Source organism: Acomys minous (genome assembly GCF_964271855.1).
Source record: "Acomys minous genome assembly, chromosome: 13".
NCBI lineage: Eukaryota > Metazoa > Chordata > Mammalia > Rodentia > Muridae > Acomys > Acomys minous.
The window spans coordinates 69,208,652-69,228,352 of NC_140495.1; the positions used below are offsets into that span (position 1 = coordinate 69,208,652).

A 19,701-nucleotide genomic window follows, 5' to 3' on the forward strand; every position below is an offset into this window, starting at 1 on the left:
TCAATTGTCCACCAACAGACAAACGGATAATGAAAATCTGGCATATATAAAAATAGGATGGCATTCAGCTATAATGAAAAAAAATCCCAGTATTTGTAGGAACATATATAGGATATTACAATATACTTGAATGAGGAAGAACTATTGAAGATAGTTACGAAGGATATACAGTTCCGTACCTTTCTAGTTCCGTCATGAAGTTTTCTTTTTTGATAAAAGTGCATAAAATATCTATAACAGTTAGAGTATAAAGTTGGTGTGACATTCCACAGGCTCTTTAGAAGTTCACTGAGTTGTATTGTCTTTGGGTCGGGTTAATTTCAGTGTGTGATTTTATTTGCAATGTTTCGTAATGAAGTTAAAAGAAAGAAAGGAAGAAAAAAACAAAACAAAACAAAAAAACCAAAAAACAAAACACTCCAAGTGGCTGCCTGAGCCTGGGCACCCGCGGCCAAGCCTGAGTTGAATCCCTGGGACCTACATGGTAGATGGGAAGAACCGACTCCCTCCTACACACACACACACACACACACACACACACACACACACACACACACACACACACATACACACAAATCTATTTTTTAAAAAGCAGAGTATAAACTCTACATGTACAAATAGTTATATTTACTCAATGTCTTTGATATTTAGGTCAATAATACAAACAAGTCTAATTGCAAAAAAAGCTTTCTTTTTTGTGATCTGCCTGAGCCACTCAGGCACAACAGACCTCAAGGCTTTTCCTAGACTAAAGTGCTTGAGGGTGGGGGTGGGGGTAAAAACACAAGCAGCAAACACAGAAAACAGCTGGGCCCCAAACCATAACTCAAGTCATGAAATGGACTTCCCATGTTTAGGACTGGAGGATGACTGAGGGGCCTGGCCCTCCCTTCCAGCTCCGGCTCACAGCAGCTGCCATTCTCAAAGCTTCCACCAAGTCCTGAAAGGGTTTCCTCTTCAGCTTCCATCCTTGAAAGTTATGGAGAATGGAGACAGGAAGGGACAGGGCAGGAGCCGGCAGGGACCACTTCACATAGCTCTGCCTAGATAAGGAAGATGATGCCCTCAGACACCATGACCTGGTTGTCATCCTGCATCCTGCTCAGGGAAGCCTGGATCTCCTCGGGAGAAAAGGGCTCTTCTTTATCCCGATTGATGGATTCTATGAGGTGGTTCATGCCCACAGACTGCGCATGAGCTTCTTGGAACACGTCTAAGAGGGCTGCCTTAAAAGCCTTCAACCTGCCCAAGACAAAACAATGTGAGCTGGGGAGGAGCCAGTCATAGTGGAGCACATACATAATACCAACACTCAGGAAGCCGAGGCTGGAGGAAACCCTAATTTCACAGTCTTAAACAAACTTCCAGCTCCCAGCCAAGATTGATAGGGGGAAAACACAGTAAGTGTTCTTCCAATGTTCCAAGCATCCTTCTTTAAACCTAACCTTCCTACTGCCACAGAGCTTCCCATAATTCAGACATGAGCCGCCTTTGCAGCCTGGAGGCTGTTAAAGGGACTGGTACTCCTACACAGGGAACAGTAAATGGCTGGCACAGCACCTGGGTGGCAGTTTACTCACAGGAGTTACAGAAGCCCACACATCTTCACCAGAGTCTAGGAACCTTGCTGAGCCTCATGAGTGTGCCATGCGACAAACCTAAGACTGTTTCTGTTTCACAGTGAACAACGGCAGTAACATGGAGCCACCTCAGTGCCACTCAAGAACTTGTTTATGAATCTATACCAAACTGGGTGGGGGGGTCACATGCCTTTAATCCCATCACTCAGGATGCAGGTGAAGAGGGATCTCCCAGTTGAGGCCAGTCTGTTTACATAGTAAGACCAGTCTGTTTACATAGTAAGACCTTGTCTCAAAAAACAAACATGCTACACACCGCACCCCTCTGGAAAGCCTGCAGTACTGAGAACAAAATCTATCTGGGCTGACGCAGAAAGCAAAGTTCAATGGCTAGATCTGCAGAGTGGAATTACAACTGACTTTAGTGTTTTTCTTTAAGTATTTTTCCATGTTTGGCTGCATTGTGTTTTACACTTTTAAGACTTAATTGGTTTCCAGTAAACATAAATTTCAGTAAAAAAAATTTTGTAGGTTATTTTGTGAAACTCCAGAAAATGTGTTTCAAAAGACGTGTTTCCCCCTCACAATTTATGGGGGGGGGGGTGCCCAAGATGTACCCCACTGAGATGACTCCAAGGCTACAGAAAGATACAAATCAAATTTTACCCTTGGTTATGTTTATGTTAAGCCACTTCCTCCTAACTTAAAAGTAACGATTCAAATTTCCACAAAGAAAGAAACAGTACAGCAAACAAGCAGTTCTGCAAAAATGCCACAGGCGTTTAGACACTGCTTTGCAACTGTCTGGGTATGCTGCCATTATCAGTGCAGCGTGTTGTAACACCCTCAGAGTTGTAGCTCTAAGCTCATCAGAGGGGACTGATGGCACTCCACCTGGAAGCTGGTCCCTCATCAGCAGGAAGTCCCAAGCAGGAGTAGACGCTCACCTGGAGTCACTCAGCTCCACTTTCTGGGATTCCTGAGTCTCCTGAGAATCATCTGTCTTCCCCTGAGAACTGTCGGTCTTCTCCTGAGAATCATCAGTCTTCGGAGTGTGCACTTCAGGGAAGCAACGGTTGTAGGGGTGGGAGAAACAGCAAAGTGAAGCCATTTCCACCAACACTGGAGAAGTCACACCCTCCCGCCATCCTGAGCCTGTGAGCACTGTCTCCCATGGTTCTTACGGATGATACAGGAAAATGCCCGACGGCTAGAGGGACTGAGTTACATGGGAGACCCTCAGTGAGTTATCTGGGATGCTTACACCAGCCATGACAAAAGGTCATGCCAGATAGAGGAGAACACAACAGCAGAGCCAAACTTAATTTCTAAAGTTTACGCTGTGGGCTTTTACCAAGGTCTCGAGACACATGTCCTGGTCACAGGATCTTGTGCAAGGAGTCAATGGGAGCCCATGAGAAAAGGCAGCACGAACAGCAATTGGAAGGGTCAGGAGGAAATGCTCACTCACCTTGAGGCATTTCCTTCTCTGCTTCGCTGAAGTCATAGGGGTCATAGGACTCCCCATCCGTGGCCTGAGTCTTCCTCCTGAAATACCCACAGCAATCATGAGCCTGAGGGGGCTCAGACCACAGAGAAACGTACAACCAGAACAAAGTACAACCAAAGTGAACTACCAGGCTCAGGCCTGAACAACCCACTGCATTTCCTGGAAGGCATTCTCTAGGCCCTGCTGCCAATGCTTGGTCCGTTATCATCCTTACAAAGGCAGAGGCAGGAGGGGGAAAATAGCCTCAAGAACATTCGGAGATCTAATGATGGTGTCACTTCTGCTATTCAGCATCCCTTAACAGGAATTCACACTGAACACCACAGAAGCTCTCACCCGCCTCCTGTGCCCAACTATCCTCATCTGCAAACCCTGCAGGCCCCTGAGGAGCCCAGCGCTAACCAACAGCGCTCTGCTCTCACTCCTCACTGCCCCGCTGTACCTCTTCCGTTTCTGCCCAGGGTCTTCCTGGCTCTTCTCCTCTTCATCTTCCTGGTCTGATTCATCATCACTTGGCTTCTTACGTTTCTTCTCCTTCTCCAGGACCTAGAACCAAGCCAAGGGAGGTCACTGGTGCCAAAACCAAGTAAGGAACCTTGAGTCGCTTCTGCATCATGGATAGATATGACTTACACGTTTCTAAGACTTCTCTCTAGTCCTCCTTGTCCAGGTCCCAGGACCAGAGAGGCAGGAAAGCCTATTGGGCATCTTTCATCAATTCTGTGAGGCCTTTCTCACAGTAGGTACTTTATGTTTACTGAATAAAGGGGTGTGTTTGGGGAGGTGTCCAAACCATTATGGTTAAGGTGGAGAGAGCCATTTGTTTCTTTATAGAACAGGTACTTAGTTGAAATTCAACAGAGCAGGAAAAGCACAGTGGACTCACAGGTCTAAACCTTCATGGGCTCTCATTCTTTAGATAAGTAGCAAGCAACAGGCACAAGGCTCACCCGCCTTATTAAAAACACATCTTTTCTCATACAATATAATCTGATTCGCTTCCCCTTCCTCTACTCCTCCCAGTTCTTCCCTACCGTCCCCACCCCCATCCCGATCTGCTCCTTTCTGTCTCTCATTAAAAACATAACGCAATGAGATAAAACAAAAACCATCACATTGAAGTTGGACAAGGCAAACCAACAGGAGGAAGCCCAAGAGAAGGCGCATGAATTAGAGACCTGCTCATTCCCAGACACTCAGGAGTCCCATAAAAATACTAACTGACACCTCTGACTTACATGTAGAGAACCTGGGCAGTTCTGTGTGGGCCCTGTGACTGTCAACACAGTCTCTGTGAGTTCCTATGAGCTCTGCTCAGTTGATGTAGAGGGCCTTGTTCTCCTGGTGTCCTCCAACACCTCTGGCCCTCACACCCTTTCCCCTCCTCTCCCACGGGGTTCCCTGAAGGCTCACCTTCTTGAAATAAGCATACTGAACCAACTCCACGGCTTCCTCTGCATCCTGCAGGTCCACAGTCTTGCTCATGCGGGCCTTCGCATGGGCCGTGGCCAGTCGAATCAGAGTTTCCAGTGTTCGAGCTGTAACTGGAGATGTCTAGGAAAGAAAACATAAGGGAATTACTTCTGCAGAGTTTGTCTCACTCTCACTCCACAGAGAAAGAATGAAGGTGCTAATGTTCCGAAAATCCAAGGTCTGTCTTCTCTATAGGCAGTTGCCATTTAAAGTTCAGATAGCAGCTAGTGGCTAATGTCACCCTCAGCCACATGAGAAGTCTTTCTCTTCAGTGAGCAGCGGAGAAGGCAAAGTTTCATGGCTGCACAAGGTGCTCAGAGTAAGGGGCAGTTGGGTGTTCAGCCCCAAACACAACATTTATACTATGCCCCCTCAGGTGCAGGAATGAGTGAAGAGGCAAACAAAGGATAAAAGAATTGAAAGACAGGCAGAAGAGCCATGATGTGCCCTCTTCTGGACATGACACAAGACACTATGATGACAACTCACAGACACTGCAATGCCTGCAGAGTCTGCACACGACTGAGCCATGGGCAGCAGGGCACAGATGGGAGGGACTCTAAGGGCCCTGCTCACTGCTGAACTGTTGGCTTGCCACCAATAGATTCAAGGAGAGGGGGAGCCATTATTTCCATTTGTACATCTACTAGTGACCCCACCAAGTGCCCACAGAGAGTTACAATCAAAGGAAGCAAAAGTCATGGCTCTGTAAGACACTGGCAGGGCAGAGGAGCAGGTGATACAGACACAAGTAAGAGACAGGAGCAGTGACAATACATTCTACATGTATGAAACTATCAAGAACAAAATGAATTTTTAAAGACTCAAAAAGGTAAGAAATATGGCCACAGAAAAAGAAGTGACAGCATTCAAGGAGGTGAGTGAGAAACGAGCCATCCTACATCTGCCCCCAAAAAGGTGAGACAGGACAAAAGTGAAGGCAGGAGAGACGGCAATTCCTACTGCAGGCTCACAATGCATCGGGGAACTGAGCACTGATTCTGTAAGTGACTCTTCTTAACCAAGTACTTTCCAGGTGAGGACATGGGACTCCAAGAGCTGACTCTCCTGTAAAAGCAGAGTTCTGAGAGCAAGTCTCAGAAGCAGTGTATAATCTCAGAATGAAGAGCCTGACACACTCCCCCAAGTGGCTCACAGGAAGCTGTTAGGCAAACAGGGTGCCTGTGTCTTTCTAACTGCTGTTATGTGCTAGGATCCTTGGCCTACTGAATCACGGTGTGATTACTTTAACTTTCAGGGCGACCTTAGGGGCTCCAAGGAGTGAAAGGATGCGTGCCACGCTGTAGACCAGCTGCAGAGCTACCCAGGCACACATGTCACTCCTTCTGTCACAACTCCTTGTCTTACTACACAAACCTTCAGTGCCATGTGCTGCTCACTTCTCGCTTTAGATCTAACTTACCAGTTAGACCCACACCAATCTCCAAAAGCAAGTCTCCAAGTGCTTGAACACACCCACAGGGTGGAGCACCATCAGTTCAGAGGTTAAGACACTGCCTCACAAGCTCCAATTTCTGCATCACCTAAGAATCTGGTGAAATCTTCAGGTGCAGTAACAGAGCCAGACAATTCAAACTGAGGGACAGGACCACATCTACAATGGCCTGCTACACTCAGTTCTTACTCCAGTGAGCAGGTCCTTGGCACGGATGCTCTGGAACAGTTCATGTACAGAGAGAAGCAGTGATAAAGAAAAGGAACTATTTTGTATAGAAACAAGTGATACATAATCTTAGGGTACCCATGGGTAGAGATGTGGGGAAGCAGGTTCAAACTAAGTAATAAGTTATTCTACTAAGATTGCAACACAGTGATGCTCTGTGCATGTTGTCACGGGCAGAAGGGGAAGTAAAGTCCTAACAGAACACCCAGAGATAGAACAAGCATGAGGGGACAGCAGATGATCTGAAAGCCTGTCACGTAAGCAGGCTTGGAGCCTGGGTCTCTCTCTGTCTACGATCTTCTATGACCTACACGGTCCCTGGAAGATGCAGGTAAGCTCAAGGGCAGCTCTAAAAGTCACACTAGAAACTGCTCTGAATCGTGACCACTCAGCTTCTAGTCATTTGTCCCGGTCTGCCCAAACATCATTTACGTCCACACCCATCCAGGGCGAAATCTCTTCTCTTCACATCATCTGCACTCAAGGTAGCCCTCACATCCACTCTCTCCCTAGCCTTTTATCCACCTTTCTGCCTCCTCCATTCTGAACCCTGAGTTCTTTTCTCAGCAAATGTGAGAACAGAGACAAGGTGAGGTCCAGAAGCCACTCAGGGTTCATTGGGGGAGATCCTTACTATCTCTGAGGTCTTGGTTTTCATTTCCTTCAGAAAAAGTATATTTAAATGTGTGTTAACAGAAAGTTTGTCAGACCAGGAAGGACGGTCAAGTTAGAACTCCCCAGGTTCCCAGGAACTTCTGCCCTAGTGTTCTAAAAGACCCTTGGGACCACAATGCCCAGTGCACTCACCCGGGCAGTGTCTGAGCTCATGCTGTCCTGACTGCGCAGGCGTGAGTATTCTTCCGCAATGTAGGCCGCGGACTCCGGAGTCAGGATGGGCTTAATGATTTTGGCTACATGGATATACTTCTTCATGAAAGCTGCGCTCACCATCTTCTCCCTGCATCCAAGAGAATGAATGTCATCTTCCTAACCCATCTGGGGCAATGGTTTCCCTCTTGGAGACGGCACGGCCCAATGACAGCGCGGAGATGAACCATCATCATCACTACCGCTCCCAGGGGACACACACAGCACTCTAACAATCTCTATTTAACCTCAGTCACATGATCTAGGAAAGAAGTTCTGGTATTACCAAGTTTTTTGGCTTTGCTTTGTTTTATTTATTTATTTTTTATTTTTTTATTTTTTTTTTTTGAGAAATGGTTGCTCTGTGTAGCCTTGGCTGTCCTGAAACTCACTCTGTAGACCAGACTGGCCTTGAACTCAGAGATCAGCCTGTGCCTGTCTCCAAGTGCTGTGATTAAAGGAGTGCGCCACCAGTGGCCAGCTTTTCTTTTTTAGATTGTATTTATTTTGACGTTATGTGTTTGGGAGTTTTGCCTGCATGAATGTCTGTGCACCGTGTGCACGCCTATCTATCACTGTCTGGCCTGGAACTCACTGTGTAGATAAACTCACACAAATCCACCAGGATCTGCCTCCCGAGTGTGTAGCACTACTCCTGGTACCAGCCCTATCTTGTATGTGGGAATACCGGCTCAAATCCAGTGCAGAGATACTTCCTTCTACAGCATGGCCAAACAGAGACACAAGAGTCTACATGTAATGCTCTGAGGTCTCCTCTACTTAAGTTCACCTTCAAAGCCTGTACTCTTTACCACCTACTAACCCTCACCAAAAAAAACAAAACACAAAAAAAAACAAAAAACAAAAAAAAAAGTTCATGAAGAACCACAGGCCACATAAGAGGAACAGATCACACATCCAGAAGCCCTTGGGCACATGTCAAAAAAATTTTGGAGACAGGTTATCTGTAGTCCAGGTTAACTTCAGATTACAGTAACCCTCCTCCATCAGCCTCTGGAGTGCTGAGATTACAGACCTGAGCCAGGCCTAGCTGCCAACATGCTCTGTTTTAAGAAAGATCTGAGCCTGAGCTGATCAGACATATGCAGGGCAACGGGCTAGGACAAATGGTTCATGTACAGACCCAGGGAAGAAGATGCCCGGGACAAGGCTCAGGGCTCTAGGAGAGCTGCAAGACGGATGCTCACTTTTTCTTCCGGGAGCCATGCAGAAGGTTGTCGTGCTTCTCGTAGATGCGGGTGTCTTGCTGGTCATCCTGGGTGAAGTCGGGATCGTCTGTGGCCAGGATGTCCACTGAACTACCCAAGGGCAAAGCTGGTAAACAAGAGGAGACAGAGGAGAGCAGGAGGTTAAAGCCTTGCCTCTTCTATAGCACAGAAAGAGAGGAGCGCGAAACTTAGGCAGCAAGAACCCAGGAGGAAAGAGACACATGGACCTCACAAATATGAAGGCTAGAATTGTCCAGAAGCTAAGAGATACAGCGGAACCCAAAGTGGACAGACACTCAACCTCCAGTGAGCAGTGCAGGGGAGAAGGACAGGGAGGTGAGGGTACCTGAACACTAACAGACACAGAACGGCCACGGTCCTGGGGCTAAGCCACAGACATGGGCGTTGCTAAGACCCCTCCCACCAGCCTCTCTTGCCATGCCATGCACTCACCGTCACCGTCCTGCTCCCCTGGGGCTCTGTACTGGTGCATCCTAAGGACATGGTCGGAGATCTCCCGATCCTGCTCAGGATCCATCTGATCCAGCATGATGAAGAGCAGGTCAAAGCGCGACAGCAGTGAGTCCTGCAGCCCGATGTTCTCCATCGGAGTCTTATACTGGTCATACTGCAGAACACAAGAAGACAACCGACTGGAGACAACACCAGGAGGAAGGCATCCCCGAGGCCTAATCTGGGCCACACAAAATACATCAGGCAAACACAAAACACAGATTGGGACGCAGCTCAGAGGTAGAGTGCTCATCTGGCACATGTGAGGTCCAGGGTTTGATCCTCGGGATCATTGGGCATCAATGACCGGAGAGAAATGACTCCCCCAAGTTGTCCTCTGACCTTCACATGCATACTCACACACACACACATGTACACAAAAAACACATTTCTAGTCTGTTTTGAGATAGGGTCTCTTGTGTAGCCCCAGAACTTGCCATAGAGAAAAGGATGGCCTTGAATGCACAGAGATATGCCTGCCTCTGCCTCCTGAGTGTAAGGATTAAAGTGTGCTCCCATCATACCCAGCACAAAATCAATCACTTTCAAAAGGAATAAAAAAGCTTAAGTGTACACCTTTGTAGTGTTAACTATAGATCCTCAAAGTACGACAAACATACATGTAAGCCCCATTCCTAACAGAAGGAAAACTATCAAATGTACAGCCCTGTCTATGTTCATACAATGAAACACTGGACAGCTGTTTTAAAAGGTAAGCTCATAAGTCTGCTTTTCAGTTTTGTCAAGAAGCCACCATACTGACATCCACAATAGCATATCAGAAATACTTGCACATTTCATGACCCACTACAGCCAAGATGTAGAACTGGTTTAAACGTCCACCAGCAAATGAACGGCTAAAGAAACAGTCAAGATAAATAGGATATTTAAAAAAATAAACACACTGGGCCACTTAATCTCAGCACTCAGGAGGAAAAAGCAGGCGGATCTCTGTGAGTTCCAGGACAGCCAGAGCTACATAGTGAAGCCGTGTCTCAAAACAAACAAAAGGCCAAACCAAACACCAAAACCAACCCCAGTCCCACCCCAAGTAAGCACATATAGCACAGCTTCCGTAACTATGGTTGCAAAGCCTGTTATCAGGGGAGTCACAAGAAACTGCCATCAGGAACAGGTTTCTGGATGCACAATGACCAGACATTAACTCAAAACCAGCCATATAATGTCCCTGAGAAGTCTGACGGTGCTGGCTTCTGCTGTGTCATGCAGCATCAACAAAGCCTCGCTCTGAACACACACACACGTGCGTTCTCATTATGCATGCTGCCTGACTCACAACACCAACAACACAAGCCCAAGCTCAGAGCTGAGATCACTTTATGAGTTATGGTGAGTGCACTGTAACTTACACTGCACATACAAAGTTTCCTAGAACTAGGGAACAGTAATGCCTAACTACAGAAAACACACTTGATAGTTTCCCTTTTTTCCCCTTCTGCTTCTTCTTCTTCTTTTTTTTTTTTTTTTTTGAGACAGAGTTCCTCTGTGTAGCCTTGGTTGTCCTGGAACTCTCTCTGTAGAGCAGGCTGGCCCCAAACTCAGAGATCCACCTGCCTCTGCCTCCCGAGTTCAGGGATGAAAGGTGTGCACCACAGCATACAACATCGACTATTGGCCTAGCTGGTAGCCAAAACAGCAAAATCCAGGTTCATTCACAGACCCTATCTCAAAAACTAAGGTGGAGAATGATGAGGAAGACACCCAATATAGACAACCCCACACACAAACACAAAGAAAGCACATCTGCATACACACACACACACACACACACACCACACACACACACACACACACACACGTGTGTGCACACATGCATACATGAGTTTTCTGTTACATCGAAACTATGAAGAACTGCTATAACAAGGAAAGTAACAAGACGGGTAAGTTCTTGATCTATTAGTGTCTGACAATAAACCCTTCAGTCCAACTATTAGGCAACACCAAATTAATCCAAGAACACTGGTTACGGGCTTGACTCCACTTACCCTGCCATAGACTGGATTGGCAGCTGCCAAAACACTGCAGCGGGCATTCAGCCGAGCATGGATGCCAGCCTTTGCAATAGTCACTCGGCCCTGCTCCATCACCTCGTGGATGGCCGTACGGTCCATGTCAGACATCTTGTCAAACTCATCGATGCAAACTACTCCTCGGTCAGCCAGGACCATGGCGCCAGCCTCCAGGCGACGCTCCCCTGGGAAGAGAAGGAAGTAAATGCATGTGCCACGGTCCAGGTGAGAGGACAGAGAAGGACCTCAGTGTCTTTCCTTGGCACCTGTCATCACGGTGCATGAGGGCACAGTAAGGAGACTGCGCTGCAGGGCTTCGTATGAAACCATGCTAGCTTACGTGTCAACTCCTCCCTGCAGTCTTGCTGAGCCCTGAGGAGCCTCTCATATCTAGAGACTCGCTCCCCTCGTCTCACTCAGGTGACAGCCAACTACAGTTCCTCTCCTGCTCTTCAAATCTTTCCCCATTTCATTTTCCCTTCCTCCTAAATTGCTGTTTTCCCCTTTGTGACTGTTCAAATCATCTTCCAGAACGCATAAGCCTTCAATACTTTACCCACTTCCCCAAAGCCTTCGGCCTTACAGCACAGCCTCCTAATCTTTCAAATGTTCCCAACACAAGCCAGCACCTACAGCAAGCTTGAAGAATCTGTTCAAACACACGCTGGACCTCTGCCGAGAGCCTCCCGTGCCCTTACCTGTTTCCTGGTCTGTAGTGACAGCAGCTGTGAGACCCACTCCAGACGAGCCCCGGCCGGTGGTAGGAATGGCCCTGGGGGCGGTGCACAGCACATACCGGAGAAGCTGGGACTTGGCCACGGATGGGTCACCTGCGAGACAAGGCAACCAAGATTCTAGGAAACTCCCCACACACCCCATCAAACTCTGCTTCCGCAGCATGCTTCTCTTGGAACAGTCCACAGAGTAATTTGATGTGAACTGTCACATCTCTCCCTTTTCTCATTTGCAGAATACAGTCTAGGTAAAGTAAATAATTTCAGGGATGAGTCTTAAAAACATTCATTTTAGCCCTCTGCACTTTGATGAGGCTGACATATGTAGGACCAGACACAGAAGGTACAATCTTATACACATGTTCTTATAACCCCATTCCTCAAGGTAAGCGCATGTCGGTCTGACACACCCCCGCACACCTATTAGAAGAATGTTGATGTCTCCTCGGATATGGCTGCCGTTTTCGAGTTCCCGTTCCACACCTCCCAGGAGCAGGCAGAGGATTGCCTTCTTGACATAGTCATGGCCGTGAATACTAGGGGCCAATGACCGGGCCAACTGCTCAAACACATCCTACAGAGGAAGAACCAACAGGGAAAAGCTTAGTGGCATCTAGTGGGGTGTCTGGAGCCCACAGAAAATATACACTCAGGTTCTAAAATCAAATGCTTTGCTCTAAGCAGGGCAGGTAAAGAGGCAGACTATAGCCCAAAGCTTGTAAAGGTTCATCTTCAGGAGCATGTACCTGCAATCTATCACTTGATAGTCTGAGGCAGGGGGATTGTGATTTAAGGCCAGCTTGAGCTAACTAAGCAGTTCCAAGACCAGTGTGGGCTATGCAGCTCAATTCTGCCCAAACCCAATGAGGAGGGTGGGGAGTGGAGTCCCTCGGGCCTCCGTGAGGTTGTTGAGTCAGATGTTTTCCTTTTTCTTCTGTCTCTTTCAGGTGCCAGCCAGAGCCTGAGTACACTTTCTTTTTCTTTTGGATGCTGCAGACTTCCTTACTTTCTCAGTCTTCCTCCCTCCCCACCCTGTGGCTGCAGATCTACCATGTCTAACTCAAACAGCATGGCTTGCTCCCCCCTCTATGAATCTACAATAAACTTCTCTCCAAGCCTACAAGAACAAACAAACAAAAAGCACCAGCCTGGGGATATACCTCAGTGGCACAGAATTTGGCTAACATATTGAAGGTAGGACCCCTGGGTTTAATCCCCAACACAGTAAGCATATTCCAGCTCAAACAAACAAACATAAACTGGGTTTATTAATCTATCTCGTGGCTTCTCAGTAACCTTTGTCACATACATGTATACTACTTTGCTCGTTTCTAAATGTACACAGCCTGTCTTTATGAAGCAACTACCAGGCCAGTATAAACCATCTGTGACCAAGCCTGACCACCTGAGTTCATCCCTAGGGTCGATAAGGCAGAAGGAGATAATCAAGTTCTATTAGCTGTCCTCTGACCTCCACATGCCTATGACATGCATGTGTGGGTACACGCGCATCTAAAAACCCCGATGGTAGTGCATGCAGAAGGAACAGGTGTTCAGGGACATCCTGCACTACATGAGACTCCATCTCAACAGAACTAAACTAGTTAGAAGTAAGGCTTGATGGTCCTGATAGTCTAACTTCTACACTCTTATTTGTATTAGGTTTAATTGAACAGGCCAACAGACAGAATAAGTATTACCAATAACATGGCAAAAAAACAATATATATATATATATATATATACTTTTAACTTGTCAGTTTGAACAAAACCGGAAGCTAGCAACAAATATGTGGGGGGGGTTAAAACAAACAAGCTTCCTCCAGATCTAGCACAAAAGATGGCCACACTCAGGACACAACACTTTGACAAACCCACCCCATACTCAGGACACAACACTTTGACATACCCACCCCCACTCAACTGACCTTGGAACGCGTTTTGCTGAACTTCTTGATCTTGGCTATATCGTCAGCAGAGAACGCAGGCTGCACTTCTTTGCTCATCTGCTTCACGTTACAGGCAATCAGGACAGTCCTGCAACACAGTGGAAGGGGAGGCTGGCTGAACGTCCAGCAGCACTGAGCGTTCTTGGACTATTAAACTAAGCAAGAGAGTAGGGGAAGAGAACTCAGCTGAGCTCGCTCTCCACGAGCCACAATGAGGATGGCATGCCCAACAAACAGGCTGGTCAGGACGGGGTATTTGTGTCACCAGTCACCCTCACTTTGGGCCTACGATGGCCCATGTTCCCAGGCTCTACGGGAAGAGGTATGAGTCACCTCATCTCACTGGCAGGTGGCACACATCCTCCATCAGTTAGTCCCCTCCAGCATATGGCACCCTGGAGCTGTAGTACTGCTAGGACAGAGGCAGCCAACAGTGCCCCCAACATCTCACAGTGGGCCCTTACCTGAAGGTCCCTGAGGTGTAGCCACCCTTCTTTCCTGGGAGGCAGCGGTAGGTCCCCACCACCTGTATTCTGTCACCAGGTTTCACTTTATCCACCAGGTCATCGTCTAGAATGACATCCACAGAGCGAGGGAGCTGACCAGCAGGGGCCTTCTCTGGCATCTCCTGGATGGTGATGGTCTGGTGGTCCTTGTACACAGACAGGCCATACTCTGTCTCCAGGGGGTTGTTCTCCTCATCCTACAAAAGGGCCACAGGAAAAGTTATTTCAGCCTTGTCTCAAAAAGTGTAAGTCATCCTCCTTCAGAGATCTTGAAACTAGTATGTAGAATCATAATAAAGGTATGCATCTCTTCCGGCCTTCCTAGCCTGAGCTCTGAAATAATCACAAACAGAAGGGTCAGTTTTCACTGATGGGACCGTGGCTGTACTAACTCCTAAACTAAATTGTGATTATATGCTGATGTAGCTTTCTTTTGGTCTTTCCTCTTTTTGGGTCACAGGGGGATTGGAGACTGGGTTTCCCTTTGCAGCTCTGACTGTTCTGGAACTCTGTAGACCAGGCTGGCCTTGAACTCAGAGATCCTGCCTCTTCGACCGTGACTGGCTCCCATGCAGCTTTTCCACTCCCAGGAAATACCCGATAGAAACATGCACCCAAAGCTTCTAACTGCTCACATCAGCACCATTCCTAGCAGGAAAAATTTTTAAATACCTGAATCAATTAACAGAATATGTAAGTACAAGTGGTACAGTCTCACAAATGCATAGTGTGCAGGACACACTTGTAAGCATACACAGAGTTAGACACAATTTGCTCAACAAGAGCATGTGCATAAGAAAATAGGCTAAAACAATCCCTACTGGAAAGGCAACGGATTGTTAGGCTTGGTGGTACACACCTTTAATCCCAGCACCCAGAACGGAGAGGCCAGCATGATGTGTTTCTATCATAAGCCACTGTGCTTTCTCTGAGCGCTTACTATGTGATGGGAACTGTGCTATTATAATATGGAAATTTTGTAACCTTATAAAAGCAAACATTTTCTACTTCAAAGACAAGGACAATTTTATGAGAAAGGGATATCCCTTGACTAAATGAGTATAGTTATCAAATAATCAATATTAATGATCTCCTGTCTCAAAAAAAGTTATCAAATTTTCTCACTCTAAACACCAAAAAGAAAGCCTTTTACTGTCCTTTCCCAAATCCACTGAAATACCTGCCAAGATTATACAAGAGTGTGGCGTAACAGAAGTACTTTCCATTTTACTTTTAGAAAGTACATTATATCACTATGATTACAACTCTGTTAAAACACCAGCTTTTCCTTCTTTGGGCGATTAGAGCATGGCATCATTTCGCCGGGTCTGGCTGGCCGGCCAGGAAGCTTTTGGGATTCACCTGTCTCTCCTCTCCAAAGACAGCGGGGTTAGAAGACACACACAAGTAAGCCCAGCCTTTTACCTGAGTACTGAGGATCCACAGTCAGGTCCTTGTGCTCACAGAACAAGTCCTTTACCCACTAAGCCAACTCGCTAACCCCTAACTATAGCCTTAAGAAAATGGGACTTACTAAACTTCATCTTGCACCCAATCTTTCTTCTGAATTAGTCCTTCCCTCACATTATCTCCTTTTAGAACGAAGGCTCCAGGCACTATGTGGTACTTGAATTAAAGCAGCCCAAGTGATCCATGTCCTCACCTTTGTGGGATAAACAGAGCTGGATGGGAAAGCCACCAGGGTGGTGAGATCAGAATAGCGCCGCTCTATGGTCTTCTTAGTAGCAGGACAGTAGTGAACACTGCGAACAACTTTGGGACGAACCAGAGAGCCTAGGAATGCAAAGGTGTGTATGAAGTCACCCAAGGACACACTGACAGAGGAGGGATCTCAACTCACTCAAGGCCTTTAAATGCTGTCTTCCTCTAGGTAGGTTAACCTATTTTAGTAACACGTGTCATTGATTCTTTGCATTTATACGTAGGGCATCACTGTAGCCGTGTATAATTTAATTTCAAGTACCAAACTGTGAGTTAAGGGACAGTTCAGGGTTGCAATAAGATTGGAGGAACACCGGGCTAAAGAGATGGCTCAGCAGTTGAGAGCACGCCCTGTTCTTCCAGAGGTCCTGAGTCCAAGTCCCAGCAACAACATGATGGCTCACAACCTTCTATAATGTGATCTGGTGCCCTCTTCTGGCCTGCAGGGCACACGCAGACAAAGCACTCATTAAATAAATAAATAAATCTTTAAAAAAAAGAAAAGAGATTGGAGGAGCAGGACTCTTCCGCCATTCTGCCACCAATGGTGATCACTTGCAGTCCCCCTAACTGCTAAGGACCCTGACATTAAAATTAAACATTTCACTGTTTAACATCAATGTTTCACTTCTCTGAAACTACAAGTTGCCCAGACCGCTACAACACTCAGTTTCTGAACCTCCTAAACCTATCCTACCATCTCATTAGGGCCCTGACGCTGCTTTCGATCCACTCACATTTAGTCACGATGCCTTCCACACAGACCACACAGCTGAGGAAGCAGGCCGTGAGAGTCCGCGGGGAGACGTGCTTTGAACCAAAGCTGCCTTCCAATCCAATGTAGAACTCCTCATACTGCTTGGCATAGGTAGCATCAATGGAGGCCACAAAGTCCTTCAAGGCCCGCTGGAAGGCAACTAGCTCCTCAAAAGCATTGTTCAGGAGGCTGCACGTGGTCAAGACAAAGAACCATTAATGAGGCACAGCTCAGGGAACCGACCCTTGGAACAATAAGCACTCTTCAGTCCTCCCGACAGATGAAAAATCCCATTTCTACTTTCTCCTGCCACTGCGTAAGACTCAGTGAAACACATCAGAACTGAAGTTAACTTCATCAACGACATAAAAAAAAAAATGATACTCAGCAAAGCACTGGAAGAGAGGATCACTTGAGAGCGACATGCCCAGCACCCCCCTCTGTGAGACTCATTTTGTCATTCAGCCTGTAGGTCTAGTCCATGTAGTAGCTTCTCCCTAGGGAAGGCTGCTCCAATCTAAACAAGATGATGCTGTGCTCACTCAAAGCCAGCAGGTACCCCTGAAAAGAGTCTGTCATCCCTCACCGGTTGGCCCTCTTTTCATTTTTCCTTCGCAGGTCATTCACACTGACAATCAGCCGATTCTGGTTGTCACTGATGAGCTCCAAGACTTTATTCTGGTAAATCCCCTGGTCTTCCTGCCAAGCGGAAATAAGACATCTCAAATGAAGCAACCTGACGTGTTAAATGAAGACGTATCTAAACAGCGCAACATAACTCAAAAGTGTTTCAGAAAGGAAGCAGCTCTCGGAATGAGCTCGGAAGCCCAGCTCAGCTCTGTGTTCATCCCTTTCTCCCTTTCAGTCCCTGGTCTCGGATTTCACCTACAACCTATTAGGAGACTCTAAGACTCATAAAGTCAATGTCACCCAGGACACCCAGGGTTCCTTTCTGCGGGTTCTTGGTTTTATTGATAGCAAGCTTGGATCGCCAAAGCTGCCTGGAAGGAGGCACAAAGAGAAAACAGGTTTGTTTGGAATTCAGGTGGGACGTGGAGGTAAACTGTAATTCCAAGCACTCAGGCATCTGAGGTAGGAGGCTCCCAACCGAGTCCAAAGCTAGGCTACGGTGTAAGACTGCTCCCAGAGCAAACCAAAAGAGCAAGCAAGCGGACAGGTGCACAGTAAGATTCTGTAAAAACTGGAAGAAGGGGTTGTCTTCAGTGAAAGTTAAGACTGCCCTGACCTAACGGCCAGCCAGCCTGGGATTCAGATAAGCAAGTGTCAGAAGGTAGCCGGAAAGAGGAGGAAGTCAGAATGCAGGCGGGCGCGGCAACGAGGTCTGCAGATGCCTCAAAAACTTGGGGGTCCTTAAGGAAGTATCAGATGAAGGCAGGGCAGTCATTGCTGAGCCTTTCATCCTGTCCTCTGGTGCAACACACTTGTCTGTCAGCTGTAGGATGGTCTTTCCTAGGTTATAAAACAGGCCTCCTCCATCATGGGATGAGGTCTAGGCCATTCTGGATGAGGAAAATATTACCCGCTGTCTACATCAATAGAGCTTTGGTGACCACTGACTGTTCTATTTGTAAAAAGTTTCCTAAACATGGAGGGTTCTATTTATGTCAGAGATGTCAACATAAAGGTATTCAAAAGTCCTAAGTGGGGCCTGGGAGCTACACATTCTACACCATGTCACTTACACATGAGGATGCCAGCATACTGATAGTCACATGTCTCAAATGATGCCCAGGAAGTAGATGGCTGCAGACCACCCTTTCTTCCAGCCAGGCATCCCCTGTCACATGCCATCATGATCATCAACAGTTCTCCTATATGCTTGCATTTTAATTGGGAATTAAAATTATCTACGTCTTAAAGAGCAATACATAAAAAGCCCTGGATGTTAACATGCCTGACTGCATGTTATTTCAAAATCACGATGTATATTTCAAAGATGTAATTTAAATCTCTTAAAATTGCTTTTCATTGATCAACAAACTTGCAATGCTCAACAACATTTTATAGCCTTAAATTCTGTGCAACCCCAATCTACATGCATACAAAATACTTTTTTTTTTTTTTTGGATCCATAGTAGAGAAAGCTGCCAAAGCCGTCTTTTTTTCGGCAGCATCAAGTCAGTCATTAAAATCTGAGCGCTCTATGCCAGTTACAATAATAACCCTTGGTGCAGTTCCTCCTTTCCTTCCAAGTTAGTTAAGATGGGATCACCCATTTGTCTACACCTGATTTGCATAGGTGGGATCATCACATGAATTTAGAGACAAACTAGATGGCTTTAGAGAAAACTCTGAGGACTCATCATGAGATCCAGGAGTGAGGAAATAAAAAGAGGATGTGATAAGAAGTGAAAATGATCAAAATACATCCCTAGAAATTAAAAGAGGGAGAGATGAGAAATGAATATGACCAAAATACATTATACGTTTAAGACACGAATAAACAAACACACACACACACACACTTGAGGTAAATATGAAGAAAAATGGAAGATAACAAAAAGTTGCAGAGCAAAAAGAAGCACCAGCGGCCCGGCCAGCCGCGGGGACCCCATCAGCCGTGTCGGGTCACCCGCGGGGAGCCCAGCATCCAGACCCCTGAGCCTCACCCCGTCATCCAGGAAGTCTAAGTAGTCTCTCTGCGCCTCCCGCAGCTCCACGTCGTCCAGCACTACGGTGCCCGCCATGCCGCTGCCCCGAAATTGCCGGCCACGAAACAGGACCGAAACACTCGTGTGACTCCGCCCTGGCGCGAAATCGTCCCAAGTTTTCCCGCCACGGAAGTTTACGGTGGAGGAAGCGGGGGAGCTGAGACGTGTTCTGATTGGCTGATCCCTTCAATAGCGAAGACCTCCTCAGTCCAGCCTTCCTTTCGGTGCCTAGATTGGAGGGCAATGCTCGCTTTCTCCGCCCTAACTAGGAAGACTGACCAATGAGGAGAGGAGAGGCTCAAAAGACCATTGAGCAACTGAAAGACTAGAAAGCACTGCATTCTGGGAGTTGTGGTTCTTCCCTTTTTTTTTTTTTTTTTTTTTTGACTGTAGCCAGTTTCCGCCAAGTGGGCGTGTAGGATTTACTGAAGTATCCAAGTTTGGGGCCCAAAACACTTTGATGGAAAATAAAGGTT

The 19,701-nt window shown here is 46.8% G+C and overlaps 1 protein-coding gene across 1 annotated transcript; it reads right to left on the minus strand.

Moving 5' to 3' along the window:
* Positions 1 to 610: 610 nt before the first annotated feature.
* Positions 611 to 19,406, minus strand: MCM3 (minichromosome maintenance complex component 3). Its single transcript, XM_084755080.1, has 17 exons — positions 19,184 to 19,406; positions 17,140 to 17,252; positions 16,534 to 16,742; positions 15,738 to 15,868; positions 14,033 to 14,271; positions 13,548 to 13,656; positions 12,041 to 12,194; positions 11,585 to 11,716; positions 10,863 to 11,071; positions 8,797 to 8,971; positions 8,323 to 8,449; positions 7,055 to 7,205; positions 4,504 to 4,644; positions 3,533 to 3,636; positions 3,052 to 3,128; positions 2,528 to 2,639; positions 611 to 1,242 (listed from the first exon to the last, which is right to left on the minus strand). Exons 1-17 carry the CDS (start codon positions 19,259 to 19,261, stop codon positions 1,044 to 1,046), a joined length of 2,460 nt encoding a protein of 819 aa, XP_084611206.1. The 5' UTR covers positions 19,262 to 19,406; the 3' UTR covers positions 611 to 1,043.
* Between the last annotated feature and the right edge of the window lie 295 nt (positions 19,407 to 19,701).